The sequence below is a fragment of the Ornithorhynchus anatinus genome, chromosome 20 (assembly GCF_004115215.2).
Source record: "Ornithorhynchus anatinus isolate Pmale09 chromosome 20, mOrnAna1.pri.v4, whole genome shotgun sequence".
NCBI classification, from domain to species: domain Eukaryota; kingdom Metazoa; phylum Chordata; class Mammalia; order Monotremata; family Ornithorhynchidae; genus Ornithorhynchus; species Ornithorhynchus anatinus.
The window spans coordinates 15,270,657-15,285,722 of record NC_041747.1 but is presented as its reverse complement, the minus strand read 5'-3'; the positions used below and the strand labels follow the sequence as shown (position 1 = coordinate 15,285,722).

Sequence of the window (15,066 nt, the reverse complement as noted above, 5' to 3'; positions counted from 1 at the left end):
GATATTGATGGGGTGCTTATTTTGTGGAAATTAGGAAGCAGCATGGCCTAGTGGAAAAAAGCACAGGCTTGGGAGTCAGGGACTTGGGCCCAAATCCTGGCTTTGTCACTTTCCTGCTGTGTGACTTTGAGCAAGTCACTCAACTTCTCTGCCTCACTTACCTCATCTGCAAAATGGGCGTTCCATCCTGCTCTCCCTCATGCTTAGACTCTCAACCCCGCACGCGACCCGATTATCTTTCATCTAACCCAGATCTTAGGACACTGCTAGGCACAGAGTAAGAACTTAACAAATACCACAATTATCATTATTAATAGTATTAGTATTGTTATAACAACAGAGTTGGTGGACATGTCCGCTGCCCATAAAGAGCTTCCAGTTTAGAGTGAATTCTTTTAAGTTAGCTTGATGGGCGGTTTGGAGAGCATTAAGATTTACTAGAGCCTGCCAGGAGGTCTTTTGACTTCTGACCTTAATGTTGAAGAAAAAAACCTCAGAAAGTGACCACACTAACTCTCCCTTTTCCAGGGAGGAGAGCTACAGTTGTAGGAAAGGAGAAAAATGTTGGCTTGATTTTAAATTTGTCTGTAAAATGAAAGAAATGTAGGTGTGGGTAATTAGACTAGGATGGTTAAAGGGAGAAGGCAGTGAAAATACGGCGGAGGACGAGGAGAGGGGATGCCCATTTTGCTCCTCTAGCGCTAACCTTCTCACTGTACCTCGATCTCGTTTGTCTCGCTGCCAACCCCTCACCCACATTCTCCCCCTGGCCGAGAACACCCCCTTTCCTCAAATCTGACAGATAATTACACTTTGAAGCCTTAATGATGGCACATCTCCTCCAAGAGGCTTTCCTGACTAAGCCCTCCTTTCCTCTTCTCCCTTTTCTGCGTCATCCTGGCTTGCTCCCTTTACTCATCCCCCTCCCAGCCCCACAGCACTTGGGTATATATCCGTCCTTTATTAATTTATATTAACATCTGCCTCCCCCTGTAGACTCTAAGCTCGAGGGCAGGGAATGTGTTTATTGTTATATTGTGCCCTCCCAAGTGGTTAGTACAGTGCTCAGCACACAGTGAGCGCTCAGTAAACACGAATGAATGAATGAACGAGGATTTATTGGATGTAATTTGGAGGCATTATGAGGTTCGAACCCTCGTATTTCAACCAGGACCCTAGCGGTGTGGAATTTAAGGACTTTGGGTCTTCAGTTGGAAATCCACGGGCCGGTGATCTGGGAGTCCTAAAACTTAGCAATGAGGTTTCGTTAGAGTGCGTTGCAGCTCGAGGAAAAGACGATCAAATGAGGTGTCATTGGACTTGGCAGCTGAATGGAGTGAGGGTTATAATCAATCGATCGTATTGATTGAATGCTTATTATATGCAGAGTACTGTGTGAAGAGCTTGGGAAAGTACAGTATAACAAAGTGGGTAATTACATTCGCTCTTGGGTGTCATGCCGTTGCTGCGTACGTTTTCTCAATCAAATAATTATATCTATTGAGTTCTTACTGTGTGCACTAAGCACTTAGGAGAGTTTTTGGAGTTCTCTGAGGTAGCAGGTGGGCAGATACATGGAAGAGATGGGATTTCAGAAGGACTTGGCAATGGGGGAGAAAGATCCTCAGGTGGATTTGAAGGGGAAGGGAGTCCCAAGCAGGAGGGAAGGCATGAGCGAGGGGTTGGAGGTGGGAGAGCCAAGAAAGAAGCAAGGTGAATAGGTGAATAGGTCAAAGGGTGGGAAACAGGGGTGATTTGGGAGAAGAGAGTGGATAAGTAGAGAGTGAGTTAGAGAAAATGAGAGAACAGGGTCTGAGAGCCAGAGGACCTGGGTTCTAATCCTGGTTGAAATATAAGGGTTCAAACCTTCTAATGTGTTTTAAGTGTTTCTGACATCCTATTTTAATTATTGGGAGGAAAGCTTCTTTCCCAACTTCCCCAGTCGGGAAGGGGCTTCCTCCTCAGTGGCCAACGGAGTTCCGTTTCCCGCCTCCCTCCGCCCCCAGTCCCCAACACTTTACCCACCCCCACTGACCTTACTCCATCCACCAACCCCCAAAAATCTGGGGTCAATAAAAAGACAGAGTAAAGGCTGGAGCAGGAGACGGTGCTGGGAAAATCGTGAGGACTATTACGTGTCAGAACCTGAACCAGCTCTGCACCCAAAGCTGCTGCCAATTAATCATTGGTATTTGAGTGCTAACTGGTCCAAAACATTTTACTAAAAGGCTTGGGAGAGTACAACCGAGTTGGCAGACATGCTTTCTGCCCACAAGGTGCTTCCAGTCTAGAGAGGGAGACAGATATTAAAATAATAATAACAATTGTGGTATTTGGTAAGTGCTTACTCCCTGCCAAGTACCGTACTTGAGCAGTGGGGTAAATACAAGATATTCAGGTCCCTATTAATAATAACGGTATTTGCTAAGCACTTAATATATGCCAGGCACTGTACTAAGCAGTGGGTAGATTCAGGGTAATCGGTTGGACAGAATCCCTATCCCTTACGGGGCTCACGATCTTCATCTCCACTGTTCAGCAGAGGTAACTGAGGCACAGAGAAGTGAAGTGACTTGCCTGAGGTCACATAGCAGACAAGTGGCGGAGCCCAGGTCCTTTCGTTCATTGTCGTATTTGTTGAGCGCTTACTGGGTGCAGAACACCGTACTAAGCACTTGGAAAGTAAATTCGGCAACAGATAGAGACTGTCCCTACCCAACAGCGGGCTCACGGTCCAGAGAGTCTGTGGGCCACTGACTCCCAGGCCCCTACCCTTTCCACTAGGCCTTGCTGCTACAGTAAATTATTCTAAATGCACGTAGGTACGGTAGGGCTGAGGACGGGGTGAATATCAAGCGTGTGACGGATGCAAATCCAGGTGTAAGGATGACACAGAAAGGAGAGGGAGTAGGGGAAATGAGGGCGTAGTCGGGGAAAGCCTCTTGGAGATGTGATTTTCATTAGGCTTTGAAGGTGGGGAGAGCGATGGTCTGTCTCATATGGAGGGGGAAAAAGTTCCAGGCCAGAGGGAGGACGTGGGCAGCGTGAAGTACGGACGGGAGTGGGGAGAGACGCGACGCAGGGAGGTCAGCGAAGAGGCCGATGCAGTGATCGGCGAGGGATTCGGGAAGGGCTCGGCTTAGCCTGACCCAGGGGACTGGCTAGTGCAGGTCCAAACCATTTCGTCTCGGAAGCTTTGGCAGCCTTTAGATGCTTCAACATTTGTACCTGCCGGACAGATTTCCAAGAAGGCAAGAGGCATTTGGGACGGATACTTGGTGGGAGAAGGGTGTTGGGAACCGGGGGCCAGACGCCTACCCCCCGAAGAGCCGTGAATGACTCAAGACGAGCTTGCAAGGCTGTATGATGGGTAAGTCATTGCCTCCAATTCTGGGTTTAGAAGTCCCTCCTGCGTTGGTTCCCCTACTCCTCCCCCTGGAGAGGGAGATGAAGAGGATGTAAGCATCTGCATCAAATATACTGCGTCTTTATTCAGAGAAAGGGTCTCGAGATAAGCACAATTCCACCATTGGGCCCAATTCCAATTAGATCTTCTGGGGACCAGGTGAAGGGGTTTCCCAACCACCTCCGGATCAAACAAAAACTCCTCAACAGTGGCTTTAAAGCACTCCATCACTTTGCCCCCTCCTACCTTTTACGACAACCCATCCCGCACACCTCACTCCTCTAATGCCGACCTTCTCATCGTGCCTCAATCTTGCCTATCTTGCCGCCTACCCCTCGCCCACGTACTGCCTCTGGCCTGGAACGTCCTCCTTTCTCAAATCCAGAGAGATAATTACTCTCCCCCCACAGACCTTATTGAAAGCACATCTCCTCCAGGAGGCCTTCCCTGACTAAGCCTCCCCTTTCCTCTTCTCCCACTTCCTTTTGCTTGGCCCTGACGGGCTTCCTTTGTTCTTCCCTCCTCCCAGCCCCACAGAACCTATGTACTTATCTCTAATTTATTTATATTAATGTTTCTCTCGCCCCCTCTAGAATGGAAGCTCACTGTGGGCAGGGAATGTATTTCTTGTCGTACTGTACTCTCCCAAGCGCTTAAAGGCTCAATTTCTAGGATTGAAAGGATGAATGAGTGGGGTGTGTTTATTCAGTCCTAATGATAGAGACCTTTTTGGCCGAGGCCCTGACAGGTTGGAAAGGAAACAAGCTGAAAGTGAAGAGGAGAACTGTTTGCATTCCCTTTCACTTGTACCATTTAGGGTTGGAGAACAAGGCATTCACTCTCTTTGAGATGACAGCCATCTCAGCCCCACTTCTCACCTTTTCTCTGTTCCTGCTTCCTAGGTGGCGGTGGCTTCGACCGGCCTGGGAGAAACCAGCCCTGGCCATATGAGTTTTTGAACTATTTTATTTAGCTCGAAGAAAGATGTGGCGGGTGAAGGAGAGGGGAGACTCTGATTTGGGGGTTTCTCACCACAGTCCGAAGCCAACAGTGTCTCCTTTGTCTCCTGCGATAGGACACCACCCAAGTGACATGTTCAGACGCGGTGCTGCCGATCCTGTGCTAGAGGACAGTGAGAGCATGCGAGACGCACAAACCCCACACCCTCGTCAGGTCCCTGAAGGCAAGTGAAGGAGGAAATCGGTGTAATAATTTGAGGTGGTCAGCATACTGTGGTTTGGAATGTTAAGCAGCTCTTGTATTTAGGCTTGAGGGCAGCTTAGCAACTTTTAAGGTAAATGAAGAAGAATATTAGATATTCCCTGCCCCGCCACCTGTCTGCTGGGCGACCCTGGGCAAGTCACTTGGCTGTGCCTCAGTTCCTTTATCTAAAAAGTTGGGGATTAAGACTGTGAGCCCCATGTGGGACAGGGTCAGTGTCCAACCTGTCTAGCTTATATCTACCCCTAGCGCTTAGTGCAGTGCCGGGCACGTAGTAAGCACTTAACGAATACCATTAAAAACAAAAATATTAGGTGGAGCATGAGGTTAAAAATCCTGGTACCATTTTCCGTTCCTTATGATGGTAATTTCGAATTCTTTATGTGATGAATTAGCTTCAGGCGTCTTACCGTGTTCAAATCAGTTTTTCACTCTGATATTTTCAGAACGTGAGTGTGCTTTTCCTGATTCCATTGTTTTGTTGGTGTTTACATGAGGTGTTTTTGTCTTGTTTTTTTTTAACAGGAAGAATCAAGACTTCCATGGCCCCCGTTTGACATCATGCACCACCAGTGGCTTCTGTTAGCTGCATGCTTTTGGGTTATTTTCATGTTTATGGTTGCTAGCAAGTTCATCACGTTGACTTTTAAAGATCCAGATGGTAGGTGTCCCTTAATTCTAAATAAATGCTAACGAAGGCGGCGAATGAGTTCACCTTGCGTCAGAAGTGGCCCGTGGCCAGCTGAACTGTTGCCCTCTGGGACCCCGGGGGTGGAAGTCTTGGGTGCCTTGGGGGGAGCCAAAATGAGATAGCGAAGGAGGAAGGAGGGCCGGTAGTTCTTCTGTAACTTGTCTCCTTCCTGAAGATCATTTGGAGGTACTCTTGTAATGCTTGGATCTCTTTCCTTGATAGGTGGAATATTGCGTGTGACCTTGGGGGATGTGGGACCGGGGATGCCGGCTGGCTCCAGGAGTTCGGTGCTAGGGGACGGTTGTGGATTTGCATATTCTCTCCAGAGAAGTTTGGGGGTATACAATAAGTACGATTGATTGACTCACAGCTTCTTTGAGGCGCCTGCTCTCCCACGCTTGAGGAACGAGGTCCGATTCTTGGAGTTGGCCCGGACTGGCTGCTTTCTTGATGTGTGGGCGATTCGGTTCATTCATTCAGTCGTATTTATCGAGCACTGTACTAAGCTCTTGGGAGAGTAAAATATAAGAATAAATAGGCACATCCCCTGCCCACAGCGAGCTTACAGTCTAGAGGGGTTGGTAATTGAACTGTCGGTAACCTCCCAATTTTTATCAGCACAGGTTACATTGATTTTGTGTGTGTGTGTGTGTGTGTGTGTGTGTGGTTTTTTTTTGATTAGTTAGAAAAGTGTATTCATTACTAACAACTTTCAGTCCCAGCACAATACAGTGATCATGTGACAACCCTGTCTTGTAGGTGGGGAGACTGGATTTGCACAATCCCAAATCCATTCAGGGTGGGATTCTGCTGTTAGAGGAGAATGATGGTTTTTTTCCGGTCCACTCTCTCCCCCTCCCTCCAACTTCGCTGAACAAATGGATCAGCCCTATAAAAACCATTCTGCTCTGAACAACTCTTTCTTCACCGATGCCTCAGGCTTTATCCCAGGCCAGATGAACTCTCAAAAGCCCTTCCAGGTGCACAGTTCTGCCGAGTGTGAACCATCCACTGAGTAGGAAATTAACTCCTGGCTGACCTGGGGCCAGGAAAGCAGATAGTGCTGCATTAATTATTTAGTTCCCAGCTGTTGCAGTGTATTTCATTGTTCAGAAATATTTGGGGGCCGGGTACTAAAAGGCAATTATAAAACTTTATTAAAGGAAAACTCTCAGGAACAACACTAAAATATTGTGGACTTGAATACTGTTTAATGAAGCTCCATTTCAGAGGAACAGATGGAAGTCCTCCTTCGGGGGACCTCATTGCGAGTCAGTCGTAATTCTGCAAATAGCAGCTCTCTCTTTCTCCTGTTTTTCTTCTGTGGGAAATGGAGATCTTCCCAGACTCCTTGGCATCTATTTCTCTTTATATGTTTTTGAGTCTTTCCGCCACTTGAGCTTCTCAGAAGCTAATTTTTCAGGGTGATGTGTAGATCTGGCGTCTCTCCTTCCTCCCTGCTGGGCATCTTAAAGTTTATGATGACATTCTCTGGTTGTAAAGGAAGGACCAGCAGAGAGTGGCATACGTCACCCTCCCCCCATGACCCTGCTTCTCTGGAGGCTGCAAGCACTCTCATTTTCATTACTAGCGTGAAATCATTGGGCTCAATGCTGTGGTGAGGAAGGAGGATGGAGCTTCACCGCCCGGTGGAATTCATTTAGGGACTTAGGTCACTTTCCTCAGATGCCAAGAGCGATGTTCCTACAGGTTGCGTCTGGTGACCAAATCTTGTTTCTCTCTAAGCTTCCTGTTTCCTGCTCTGGCCCAGGCTCCTTGGCTACTCAGAGTTTGTGGGATAATTTAGGACAGAGGAATAAGGGATGCTCCGGTTACTGCTTGGCTCGTTGTGAGGTTTGTTTTCCCTATTAACCCTCCACCGTCCTTTAAGATTTAGCGTTATTCTCCGGGGCTGTTACGGCTCGCACCGAACGGCCGGTGCCGTTTGGTATTTGAAAGACCAAATTCTTCAAATGCCGTTGAGTCTTTCTGACCGAGGGAGAAACAACAGGACAAACCTGTTGGAGCTGTGAGGTTAAAATACACTTTTATCTCCACCTTGGCAGAGATCTGAGAGCATTTAACGATTCCTCACCCCATTTGTAAAGCGTAAGAGGGTTGCCGAATCGTCGGGAATGGTTACCTAGATCAGGTCATCCGTTCACGGATGAGAAGGAAGTCGATTGGCAGATGAGAAGGCAGGCGTCGCCACTGTAGTGCTGAAATCACTGCCTCTAATTTTCTTCCTCTGTCTTTTAGTTTATGGTGCCAAACACGACCTCCTCTTCCTGACAGCTCTCCCTGAAGTGGATAGGATTCCGGAGGAGAAACGATCGTCCGAAAGATTAAAGGTTAGTGATTCGGCCCGGCGGAGAAGAAGAGTTTGCAGCAAAAGGGATGGGAAGTGATGTGCTCAGTGAGAGATGAATCATTTAGGACGATCCCAGATGAATTCGACCAGAGCAGACATCTGGGATCAGGGACATGGTGGAAGGAAGAAACAATTTGTGAAGCTTCTTTGGTTTGCCCAAATGGCTCTTTCTGTTACCCTGTCATTTTCACGATGAAATATCTCAAACCGTATTGCATTTGGCCTGTCTTTTCTTCTATTTCTGGAAGTCAGGTGTAGTTGCCTTAATTTGCCAGTGGATAGGAAGCTGGGCAGGACAATACTCTGAGCCTGTAATTGTGGAGGTGAATGATCTCAGGTGGCGACAGATGGATTCTGTGATTTCTGATCAGAGCCCAGGAGAGGGGCAGCCCCTGTATACCCAACGATCCAGCCAGAATTTTATAATGTGGGGTACGTGTTCCCATAGATTTACATGTTATAAATTGAGATCCGTACCCAAAAAACCTCTGGAAAAATATGAAATTCACTTTAGGGCAGTGTACTCGTATATTAAGTGTCACTAAACTATTTTTAATCACTTTTAAAGTAATTCACAGTGTAGCCTTATGGCATTAGCTAAATGAGGAGCTGAGGTATAGTTATGGATCTCTTGTGGGAGGCTACTGAAGTAGAAACTTGTTCTGTTGGCTGTGGTCATTTTTTTTTTTACTACGTTAGTGAAGACTCTGTCCAATCTAGATTGAATAACAGGTTCTTCTTGTCTTTTATAAATTTTTTATTAAAAAAAAAATAATGGTGGCATTGTCAAGCGCTTACTATGTGCAAAGCACTGTTCTAAGCGCTGCGGGATACAAGGTAATCAGGTTGTCCCACGTGGGGCTCACAGTTTTAATCCCCATTTTACAGATGAGGTAACTGAGGCCCAGACAAATGAAGTGACTTGCCCAGAGTCACACAGGTGACAAGTGGCGGGGCCGGAATTCAAACCCACGACCTCTGACTCCCAAGCCCGGGCTTTTTCCAGTGAGCCACGCTGCTTCTTTATAAAGAACCTTGCTTCTCTTATAAATAATGTTGGTATTTGTTAAGTGCTTACTATGTGTGGAGCACTGTTCTAAGCGCTGGGCGAGATACAGGGTCATTAGGTCGTCCCACGTGAGGCTCACAGTTAATCCCCATTTTACGGATGAGGTAACTGAGGCACAGAGAAGTTAAGTGACTTGCCCACAGTCACACAGCTGACAAGTGGCAGAGCCGGGAGTCGAACCCATGACCCCTGACTCCGAAGCCCAGGCTTTTTCCACTGAGCCACGCTGCTTCCCTGCTTATAAAATACCTTGTAGTAGCCAAACTCCTCTTCACACTGTGAACTCCTCTCTCCATCAGCTCTTAGAATATAGTAAGCGCTTAAATACCATTATTATTATTATTAGGGTCTTCTTTTTTTAATCATTTTCATACGTTTCATTTGCTTTGTTTAAAACTGACACAAGACTTTAAATCCCCCAATTTTAGCTGGCGTTGGAACGATCGTAATGCGTTATATTGTCGAGTTGTCAAGAAAAATGATGGGGTCTCAGATTTTATGAGTTCTGGGGTGGCTGAAATTTAGGGTAAGGTGGCATAGAGAAGCAGCGTGGCTCAGTGGTAAGAGCCCGGGCTTGGGAGTCAGGGGTCATGGGTTCGAATTCCGGCTCCGCCGCTAATCAGCTGTGTGACTGTGGGCAAGTCACTTCACTTCTCTCGGCCTCAGTGACCTCATCTGTAAAATGGGAATGAAGACCGTGAGCCCCACGTGGGACAACCTGATGACCCTGTATCTCCCCCAGCGCTTAGAACAGTGCTCTGCACATAAGAAGCACTTAACAAATGCCAACATTATTATTATTAGAGCAGCAGCGGGGGTCAGTGGAAAGAGCCCGGGCTTGGGAGGCAGAGGTCACGGGTTCGAATTCCGGCCCCGCCGCTCGTCAGCTGTGTGACTGTGGGCAAGTCGCTTCCCTTCTCTGGGCCTCAGTTCCCTCATCTGGAGAAGGGGGATGAAGACCGCGAGCCTCACGTGGGACAGCCTGATGACCCTGGATCTCCCCCAGCGCTTAGACCGGTGCTCTGCACATAGGAAGCGCTTTACAGATACCAACATGATGATTATACTAGCTCAGCTGGATCTCTGGGTTGTATATATTCTGGGATGGCTGTAGCCTGGGGTCTGCCTCTGTGGGCGTGTCACCCTATTCTCTCCTGCCGAATCTTCCAGTTTTTCCTGCACCGCATCTCCTGGAGGTGCCCTTTCCTCCCCAACCGTACTGTCACCACCTAGGTACCAGTTCCCATCCCGCTTCAGCTAGGCCACCTCCGTCAGCCTCCTTGCTGATCTCCCAGCCTCCAGCCTCTCCCTCCTCCAGCCTTTACTGCAGCCCGCTGTGCCGATCATCTTTCAGAAGCCCGGCTAGGCTCACATGGCTCCTCACCTCAAAAAGCAGTTGTATTTATTGAGTGTTTAACCTGTGCAGAGCACTCCTGCTAACCACCTGGGAGAGTAGAATGTAATAGAGTTGGCAGACACGTTCCCTGCTAGCAATAAATGCCTCCCGCGCTGGTTTCCTTTGTCTCTTTGCAATAATCAGAAACTCCGCGATCAGCTTCTAGGCTCCCATCCTACCTATCCTCTCTGTTGATTACGAATCCCCAACCTCCTGCGAGCACCTCACTCAACTTTCCCATCTCTGTCCCCCGCACTCATGCTGTTTCCCTGATTTGGAGCTCCTTCACTCTACACATCAGGCAGACGACAGCTCTCCCCAGATTCAGGTCGGTCTTAAAATCACACCTCCCCCCATCAAGTCCTCTCCGATGAAAGTACCAGCACCCTGAGCCTAATCATCCCGGCAGCCAACTCGTGCATTTATTTACACCCTCCTTAGCACTCGTGTATATAAATCTCCGCAATTTCAGTACTTTGGCAGTATTTTATATATTTCCTGTCTCCTCCCTGAGAATCTTAGGCCCTTGTGGGCAGGGAATTCATCGCTCGGTTATTCTGTACTGCCCGAGCACCTAGTACAGTGTACCGCACTCATTTGAGCCCGTCGTTGGGCAGGGATGGTCTCTATCTGTTGCCGGATTGTACATTCCAAGCGCTTAGTACGGTGCTCCGCGCATAGTAAGTGCTCAGTAACTACTATTGAATGAATAAATACTGTCGGTATTTTTATTCCGACTGTCGCTACCACTCCCAATGAGGTAAAGAACTCAGAGACAGCAGCTCACTCCAAGTCAGGCACCTTTAATCCCACCCCCTCCAGGGAGGGCTCAGCACACGGCTACCGGTCCAGGCACTGAGCGTGGACCGCGTCCGTGATCGGGGTTTTAACACATCCGTTCACTCGCATAAATCCACGCCCTCCTTCTGCCACAGTCAGCTCCCCTTGGCCCTCCTGAAGATGCTCCCACAGGAGCGAATCGTCATCAGTCCTCGTGCTGTCAGGAACCGTGGCTTCTTGTTGGCGGTTGAACGGGAAGTTGGCATCCTTCGGTCTCCAGCGGGACCCATCCGTTGCTCTTAGTCCCTCTCCCAACGGACCGTCGATCTCCATCTTGTGGTCCAATCTGCCATCTTGGAGCCATGTGGTCTGGGGTGGGGGAGGTGGAGGGCAGGGGACACCCCCAAAATACCAAGGCTTCGGGGAAACGCGGGGCGCTGGGGTGAATTCCTAAGTGTGATAGGGCTATCCTGCGGCAACTTCAGGAGCCGCTGCGGGCCGCACTCGGGGGCCGGGGCTGGGGGGGTGTACGCTGGCGGGGAAGAGGGCTGCGGTCCCGGGCTGCTGGAGCCGGTCGGACAGCGGAGCCAGGCCCCGGGACCGGTAGGGGATAGGGGGTTGCCGCGTGCGGGCGTGGAGACAGCTGCTCAACCCGTGGAACGGGGGCGACTCAGGCTCGCCGGGCACCTCAGACGTGAGAGGAAGGGCAGGGGAGAGGTGGCGTCTCCAAGTAGGAACCCTTTCTCGGAGCCGTGGGGTTCGCCTCAGGCCGCGGGGACAAAAACGCGGCTTGAATCTCCCTCCCCACACCGCGGAGCTCATCCCAAACCGCGGATTGGAGCCGCCCAGCAGCAGCAGAACCTCTACGCGCGGGCCTCCGTTGTCGAGACGGCCCGGGGGGCTCCCCCGTCTCTGCCCTGAAGCCTGAGGAAGGCAAGGGCAGAGACTAGTACAGTTGGAATTTTTGTTATGGTGTTTTTATAAGCACTTACTGTGTGTCAAGCACTCTTCCGAGCACTGAAGTAGAGACAAAATAGGTTGGACCCAGCCCATGGCCCACGTGGAGCTCAGAGTCTTTATCTCCATTTCCCAGCTGAGGTAACCGAGGAACAGAGAAGTACAGTGACTTGCCCATGGTCACACAGTGGGCAACTGGTGGAGTCAGCGTTAGAACCCAGTTCCTCTGACTCCTAGGCCTGTGCTCTTTCCACTAGGCCGTGCCACGCTATAATGCATATACGTATCTATATGTACGTACATATAGATACTGAGTGTAATATACATGTGGGCGTTTATGTGTATATATTATTATATCATATATAAATGTAGAGTCTATCCTGTAGCTCTGCTGTTGGTTCAGTAGAAAGAGCGCTGCTGTGGGAATCAGGAGACTTGGGTTCCATTCCCAATTCTCCTTCCTGGAGCTCTGCCATCGGGGGTGAGGATTACTGACAATCCCACGAGGTTAATAGACCCAGAGGACCCCCGAAAAATAGCTGCCCGATGTGGGTAGTAAAGATGCCTGCGACTACAGAGGAGAACCACCCCGCCGCAACCCCCGGCCCGTGGTATTGCGGCGTAACAGTTCTGCTTTGCAGTCATTTCAGCTTCATTTCAGGTCCTGCGCGTACTGAATTTCCATGTGCCTTCTACCTCGGTTGCACCCTGGGCCCCAGCGGGCACTCGGCTGGAATGGAGAAGGCAGATGGCACTGGGCGAACCACTGTGGCTGTTCCCAGTTCCTCCGTGGTTGTTCTCAGTCCTGAGTTCAAGTGGTCATCCTCTGTCAGATGGGCGTCTGACTTTGGTTTCCTCCTCCCCTCAACTCCCTTCTCCCACTTTTCCTTCCCTTCTTCCAGGCTTTCCCGTTACGCATGGCTCTTAAGTACCTCTCTGCAGGTGTTGATGGCAAGAAGGGGAGGAGGAGGAGGATTCCTGCCATTAGAGGAGAGGATGAAGAGACAAAGGGAGGGGGCTCAGTCCTCGAATGACAAAGGAGGGAAGCTTAGTGCGGTGAACCCCAGATGGGGAGAGGGAGCAAGGCTCGGGGAATCAGTAGACATTGTGACCTGGATCAGGATGGCACTCGGGTGGTATCATAATAGAGCAGGAGTTAATTTCCAAATTGGAGAGGAGCCAGTGTAGAGCAACTGCAGGAGAATGAGAAAGAGGAAAGGCATCAGTACCCCAGCTTTCGGACACCCTCCCTCCTCCATTGTCCCCCTCTCATCCCACGAACCTCAGGACCTGGGTGAGAAGCAACGTGGCCTAGTGGAAAGAGGGACCTGGGCTCCAATTCTGGCTCTGCTTCGCCTCTGCTGTGTGATCCTTGGCAAGTCACAACTCCTCCGTACTTCAGTTACCTCATCTGTAAAATGGGGATTAATATTTTGAGCCCCACGTGAGCCATGGACTGCGTCCAACCTAATTATCGTGTATCTATCCCAGCTCTTAGTATAGTCCCCGTCACGTAGCGCTTAACGAAAAAGAAGGAACAGCCCAGTGGTGACCGGAGGATAACCTTTTTGCTCTGCTGTTTGTCGTCAGATTTTATGGAAGAGTTGGGGGCCTTGGTTTCTCCCAAACTGCAAAAGAGGACCTGGAGGAGGGGGTTCTCAGAAGTGAGACGGGAACAGATCTTCCGTGGAAAGGTGGGAGGGATTGCGGTGGTTTAGATTGTTTTAAACGGAGGGCGAGATTGTTCACCAGCCTTCAGTGAGTGATTTTAATGGGGAACTTGACAGGCTGTCTCCATGCCCGTACCAGCCCCCAAATGGAAAAAGCTTAGGGGGAGCCAGACGAGATTTCTCTAGGGGGAAAACTGGCTCAGGCACCCGGTGGGAAGGAGGGTCGGCCAGTCAGTAGCGTTGATTGAGCTTCAGTCTATTCAGAGCATTGCATTAAGCGTGAGGGAATATTCTCTAAAGTTAGTAGACGCGATTCCTGCTCTCAGGAAGCTTGCGATCGAGCAGGGGAGGCAGACACTAAAAATGAGAGGTGGGGGAAGCAACTCAGCATAAAGAGAGACACAGAAGTGCTGTGAATGAAGGGTGGAGGGAGTAAACTAAGTGCTCAGGGGGTACAGGCTCAAATACAAAGGTGTCTCAATAGGGAAGGAAAGATGAGAGATTTATGCAGGCAGCCTCTGCCCGGGACGGGTTAGTCTGTCTCGCGTCCCTCCAGTCCGACTCTGGGATTCCGACGGGGACGCTGACCACGTAAGACCCGTAAATCCAGGTGGGCTTCAACAGGAGCGGTTGCTGTCTCAGGAGCTGCTCCGGGTGGCTGGGGCGGGCCAGGCGATTCCTATCCCCCATACCTCTGGGATTGAGTAGCCCTGACTTCCAGCCTATTCCAAAGGGAGCCAATGGGCTATCGGGATGAGGGCGGGGACCGTCCGAAGGCCGACGGGATGCACTGTTTAAGAGGGACAGCGTTTCGGGGAGCGGGACAAGCCTGTTCTGGTGATGAGAAGGACCCTGGCTCTATTCACTCGATTATTTTGATACCCCGGGGAGGTGATGCAGTAACTTAAAGACAGCACCGTTCCAGTGGACAGGACTCTGTGAGCTGAACACTTCGGTTTTAGCCCAACGGCACAAATGAGCATACATTTCCCAGCCTATGGGTTGCTTTTTTCTACCACCCTGCCGCTCCCTCCTCCCCAGCTTCCTCTCCTCCCCTGCTCCTGGAGGTCGTGACCATTGACATGCTTAAGGACTGCTTGCCCTGGGGAGTAGCTATTTTCCAGGGGCATCGTTCTAAGGTGGGAGAGAAAAGGCGGGGAGATTTGGGGGTAACACAGGACCGTTTAAGCTAGGACCAGCAAGGAAGGAGAGTAGCAAGGATTGGAGGAAAGCCAGGACTGCCACGCGGTGGGAAAACCGGGACCAAAAAAGTTTTTCCGTATGCCTCCCTCCTCCCCTTCTCCCCACCCCCGGCACTTTTTCCCCCATCGCTCAGTTGCTCCGTGAATGTCTACTGTGTGAAGTACGTAGCTCAGAGCAGGTGGGACATTCGCGCAAGGAGATCAAAGGTCTTTGACCTCCCTTCTGCTCCACTTCTACATTTGGGGTCTGTACCCCTTCAGAGTACTTGAATCTGTCCTCAGCCGCAGCTCTACGGCGCTTAT

General features: G+C 49.9%; 1 protein-coding gene across 3 annotated transcripts in view; it reads left to right on the top strand.

Annotated features, from left to right (window-relative positions):
- The window catches only part of CHST10 (carbohydrate sulfotransferase 10), a 40,373-nt gene that overhangs the window by 10,823 nt on the left and 14,484 nt on the right, over positions 1-15,066 (top strand). For 2 of the 3 annotated variants that reach the window (XM_029048186.2, XM_029048188.2), the window contains exons 2-4: positions 4,482-4,589; positions 5,153-5,288; positions 7,578-7,669. In XM_029048186.2, the coding sequence (XP_028904019.1) occupies positions 5,189-5,288; positions 7,578-7,669 (192 nt within the window). In that variant the 5' untranslated portion in view covers positions 4,482-4,589; positions 5,153-5,188. Of the gene's footprint in view, positions 1-3,080; positions 3,371-4,481; positions 4,590-5,152; positions 5,289-7,577; positions 7,670-15,066 lie in introns of those variants that run through there. The other variant, XM_029048187.2, reaches the window with a different exon arrangement.